Source organism: Cherax quadricarinatus, chromosome 55 (assembly GCF_038502225.1).
Source record: "Cherax quadricarinatus isolate ZL_2023a chromosome 55, ASM3850222v1, whole genome shotgun sequence".
Lineage (NCBI taxonomy): Eukaryota > Metazoa > Arthropoda > Malacostraca > Decapoda > Parastacidae > Cherax > Cherax quadricarinatus.
The window spans coordinates 22281734-22287269 of record NC_091346.1 but is presented as its reverse complement, the minus strand read 5'-3'; the positions used below and the strand labels follow the sequence as shown (position 1 = coordinate 22287269).

At 35.4% G+C, this 5536-nt stretch overlaps 1 protein-coding gene across 1 annotated transcript in view; it reads right to left on the bottom strand.

Moving 5' to 3' along the window:
• Positions 1–5106: 5106 nt before the first annotated feature.
• The window catches only part of LOC138854352 (sushi, von Willebrand factor type A, EGF and pentraxin domain-containing protein 1-like), a 30219-nt gene continuing 29789 nt past the window's right edge, over positions 5107–5536 (bottom strand). The window contains exon 14 of the mRNA XM_070096971.1: positions 5107–5523. Coding sequence (XP_069953072.1) covers positions 5333–5523 — 191 coding nt within the window. The 3' untranslated portion in view covers positions 5107–5332. The remainder of the gene's footprint in view (positions 5524–5536) is intronic.

The window sequence follows — 5536 nt, the reverse complement described above, 5'->3', positions numbered from 1 at the left end:
CTTAAGAAACCGTCATATTTAGTCTTGAAGCTGTGTATGATTTTTGTTTTCACTGCCTCCGACTCCTTCCGTCCTTTTTTTTTTAATTATATTTAGCTGAAGAAGTATTTCCTAACATCCTTATGGTTCGTCTGTTTGTTCAGTTTCTCTGTTCTCTCGGTGATGTTCTGAAGTACTAAACCTGTTAGTACTTCAGAGGATCATGTATGTCGTGATTATATCTATCCCAATCCAGGTTTTTCTTTCTTCCACGGACATCTTTGCTATAACGGTGTTAGTTACATGTGCAACACCTGGGTATCTTATGTGAAGATGTTTCAAAAACCAGTGGCTTTATCAGTGCAATACAGACATGGTAGATGAAGACAGTAGAAGGTGAGGTAATCAGTCCCTCAGTCTTGTAGAACTATACACAAAAGACAGTAGAAGGTGAGGTAATTAGTCCCTCAGTCTTGTAGAACTACACACAAGACAGTGGAAGATGAGGTAATTAGTCCCTCAGTCTTGTAGAACTACACACAAGACAGTGGAAGGTGAGGTAATTAGTCCCTCAGTCTTGTAGAACTATACACAAAAGACAGTAGAAGGTGAGGTAATCAGTCCTTCAACCTTGTAAGACTATAGACGCAAGACAGTGGAAGATAAGGTAATCAGTCCCTCAGCCCCTTTCATAAATGTTAACGTCATTTCCGTCACCATTTCCAACTAGTACATTGTCTTCCTCAGTTACTGAACCAGTTTGCTTGCTAAAAAAAAAATCAATATATTCTACATTTTCCGTTAATGATTTCTTGTGGGCTCTACACTGGTGCTACATACTCGATGATCAGCCTAGTGTGTAGCCTTAATGACGCTCATTCAGTCGGTAGGCTTCAAACCCAACACTCCACTGGACTTGTGTTATAAACTGTAACAACTAGACCATTATGGGAAGGTTCTTCTTAAATAATACAAATGTTACTCAGCTATATTATTTATGACAGATAATGTTAATATTAAGTATAATTCTATGTTCACAACATGTTCACAACATGTTCACAACATGTTCACAACATGTTTACAGTAATAATATGCTTATTAATGTACAGTGCCTCCCCCACCCCCTTTTTTTTTACACAGGGTTTGACAAGGTTAATGATCCCTAGTTTTATTGACAGCTATTTACAGGTTAAGGATTCCTAACTTTATTGGCAAGCTAAGAGCTGTTACCTACATCAGCTCATTTGAAAGTATTTTTATTGTTATGAGACATACAAGTAGGAAACGGGATGAATCTCAATATCTCTCTCTCTCTGTCTCTGTCTCTCTCTCTCTCTCTCTCTCTCTCTCTCTCTCTCTCTCTCTCTCTCTCTCTCTCTCTCTCTCTCTCTCTCTCTCTCTCTCTCTCTCTCTCTCTCTCTCTCTCTCTCTCTCTCTCTCTCTCACATATATACATACAAAGGCCAAGTGTCTATAAACAAATGCCTCTGACAGAAAGAAAACCAACACGCCCCCGTCCAGAGAAAATAGATGTAAGTCTACAAGAACTAGAAAGAAAAGTAAAACATTATACATTATATATATATATATATATATATATATATATATATATATATATATATATATATATATATATATATATATATATATATATATATATATATAAAATTGCCTACTAAGCTATATATTTTTCCTGGCACTGTAAATCTCCTCCAGTTCTTATTAAAATAACAAATATGTTTTTATAATCATTCTAATTATGATATTTTAAAATCAACAGAAAAGTGTAATATACCTTGAGTAGTACATATATCAGTGTATATACAACGAGAGGTTAGTATATCTCATAATACATACGATACTTGTATATACCAGTGTAAATATACAGATATACACTTATGTGTATATACTGCACATAGGTCTATATCTGTATATGTACACTTAGAGATGTTTATCTGATAATTACTGGAACTGGAAAGTGTGAATTATTATAATAGGAAAGTAATAATTATCATAAGGGGAAATTATCAACTATTATAACTAGAAGTTATATTTAGTTATGATAATTTGTGACCTGAAACTTCATAAAACATTCATAATTAATTTATTAAAAAATTTATTATGTTAATTATATAATGCAGAAGTGTTAATGTTAATAATTATTATAATAATTATTAATATTATTAATCTCTTATTATTTTTATTCTCTTATTATTATTATTTATTAATAACAGTAGTATTTTCTTATTATAATGACTCAAGGGGAAGCGCTAAACCCCTCGGGGCTCTAAAGCGCCTGGGTCTCAATGAGGCTTGATCCGAGGAAGGGGAGGAAAGCTCCAATTCCTTGGATCAAGAGCCCTTCACCGGCATCAAGGCGCCTTCAAGATGAGATAAAAAAAAAAAACATTTTCTGATTTATTACAATAAATTCCCCATAAATAATGAACACATAAATTAGTTAATTTTTTTTTAACTGTTTACCAAATTGTGTAAAATTTTGGCCCATCTATCATCTCTTAGTGAATTATTTCCCTATAATTTGTGAGAGTATTTCTTCTTCTTCTTCTTCTTCTTCTTCTTCTTCTTCTTCTTCTTCTTCTTCTTCTTCTTCTTATTATTATTATTATTATTATTATTATTATTATTATTATTATTATTATTATTATTATTATTATTATTATTATTACTAACTTTATATAATTATTTTTATTATTGCCTTAGTTTTTGAATAATTATAAATAATAAAAATACTACTATTACTAAGAATAAATTTGATATTATAGTTATATAAGAAATTCAAGTAAAATGTAATATAATTGTCTAAATATATTATTAATATGTAATAATCTGTAATATATTATTTAATATATATATAATTTAATAATTCTACATAATCCTTAGTGTAATTTTCATTAGAATAATTATAATCTTCAAAATCAATAACTATTTTTATTTTTTTTAATAATTATTCTCTGTGTTATATATAATAATTCCTTATATATAATTATCTATAAATGACAATAATTATTATCAGTGACTGAAGAGAGATACAAACTGAAGGGAAAAAGATACTTAGGAAGATAGACTGTGGTGAAAAAGATACTTAGGCAGATAGCCTGGAAGGAAAAAGATACTTATACAGAGAGCCTGGAAGGAGAAAGATACTTAGGCGGATAGATTGTGAGGAATAAAGATAATTAGGTAGATTGTAATGAAAAAGATACTTAGCCTGGAAGAAAAAAGGATACTTAGTCTGGAAGGAAAAAAGATACTTAGCCTGGGTGTAAAAAAAGATATTTAGCTTGGGAGGAAAAAGATACTAAGGCAGATAGCCTGGAGGAAAGTAGCTACTTAGTAAGGGATGCTTGGCCTTCGGAGGAAGGTATATATAAGATGGTGCCTCTGAAATGCCAATCCCCATTGCTCACATAATAATTTGTCCACCACTAATACCGTACCAGAGGGGTTCGAGGAGGCCAGAGTTACTCCTGTCTTCAAGAAAAATAGTAGGTCTGATGTCAGCAACTATAGGCCTGTTGGTATACTCAGTGTAATATCCAAAATTCTAGAGGGCGGTGTACTGTCAAGTAGTTAATTACCTTAATGACAACAACATTTCTTCATAGTTACCAATCAGGCTTTAGGAGCTCTTACTCAAGCGACACCTAGCTAATTAATCTGATGGATTACATGAGAACTGAAATGTCGATAGGGAACCTCATAGGAATGGTAACCTTAGACTTGCAAAAGGCCTTCGATACTGTCAACCACAATATATTATGTAAGAAACTTCAAGCTATTGGCATAGGTTCCATAGACTGGTTTAAGTCCTATCTTAGCAATAGGAAACAAATTGTCAAACTCAACAAAACAGAATCAGAACCCCTGCCGATAGAATGTGGAGTTTCCCAAGGTAGTATTCTGGGTCCTTTATAAGATAAGAGAGATAAGATTTCGTTCGGATTTTTAACCCCGGAGGATTAGCCACCCAGGATAACCCAAGAAAGTCAGTGCGTCATCGAGGACTGTCTAACTTATTTCCATTGGGGTCCTTAATCTTGTCCCCCAGGATGCGACCCACACCAGTCGACTAACACCCAGGTACCTATTTGCTGCTAGGTGAACAGGACAACAGGTGTAAGGAAACGTGTCGAAATGTTTCCACCCGCCGGGAATCGAACCCGGGCCCTCCGTGTGTGAAGCGGGAGCTTTAGCCACCAGGCCACCGGGCCATGTAAATGACACGCCCATCAGTGTCAAGTGCAAACTCCTACTGTATGCGGATGACAGTGCTCTGTTAGTGTCAGGTAAAGAGCAACAACAATAGCTAATGCAATAACACTAGAACTGGAGTCCAGCAACAAATGGTTAGTAGACAACAAACTATCGTTACACCTCTGGAAAACGGAAGCCATTTTCTTTGGCCCGAAACACAAACTGAGAAGGGTAAATTTTAATGTCCGGTGTAATGGAGAACCCATCACTTCAGTTTCATCAGTAAAATATCTGGGAATCCCTTTTGACCCATGCATGTCAGGAGAACTGATCGGGAACAGTGTAGTAAAGAAAGCGAATACCAGACTGAAGTTCTTCTACAGACAAGCACAGTGTCTACCTACTGAGGCTCGCAGGACCCTATGTCTAGCCCTTATATAATGTCATATGGACTACACTTGCTGTTCATGGTACTCTACCTTGACAAAAAAAAAAAATAAAGATAAACTACAAATCACCCAGAACAAAATGGTAAGATTCATCCTGGACCTGCGTCCAAGAGAACATGTAGGCCAGGATGAATTATAACAATTGGATATACTGAGTACTGAAGACAGAGTAAAACAACTGAGGTTAAATCAAGTTTATAAAATTGCTCACAAACAGTGTCCAGAATATCTTGCTGCCAATTTTGTCAAGGTTGAAAACTAAAGCAGTCATAGTACTAGGGGGAGAGAACACAACTTTGTAGTAGCCACAGTCAGTGGCCAGGCTTCAAACACCTTTTATTGTACAGCAATAAAGGAATGGAACAGACTGCCTGCACATGTCAGAGCCAATCATAGCATGAACCAGTTCAAGAAGAATGCCAAAAGGTGTCTGATGAATGTAGTGACAAAGGGAGGAGAATGATTTTCTATTTGTTTAGCTAACACGCATGTAAATGTAAATAACTCTTTTTACCTTATTCCTAGTATATCTCCTTTATAGTATGATAATAAGGTATTAAAAGTGCTACAATGGAAATAAGTCACTGTGACTTTTTTAGGTTATCCTAGGTTCTTTACACATATGCTGCTATGTCTGAGCTGTGCAACTGTATCTGTATATTGAATAAACTTACTTCCTTACTTCCTTACTTACTCGTACATCCTGGCAGGATGCTGACAGTCCAATTTCCCGCCTGACACACGCTGATGATGGTGGTGGCATTGCTGACGAACTCCCCACTAACACACCAGTAGCCCACTGTAGTCCCTTCCACCGCAAAACCACTGTAGTTACTCTGTAGGGAGCCACTGGTGGATGGGGGACTGGTGGAACACACTGTAGGAAATAC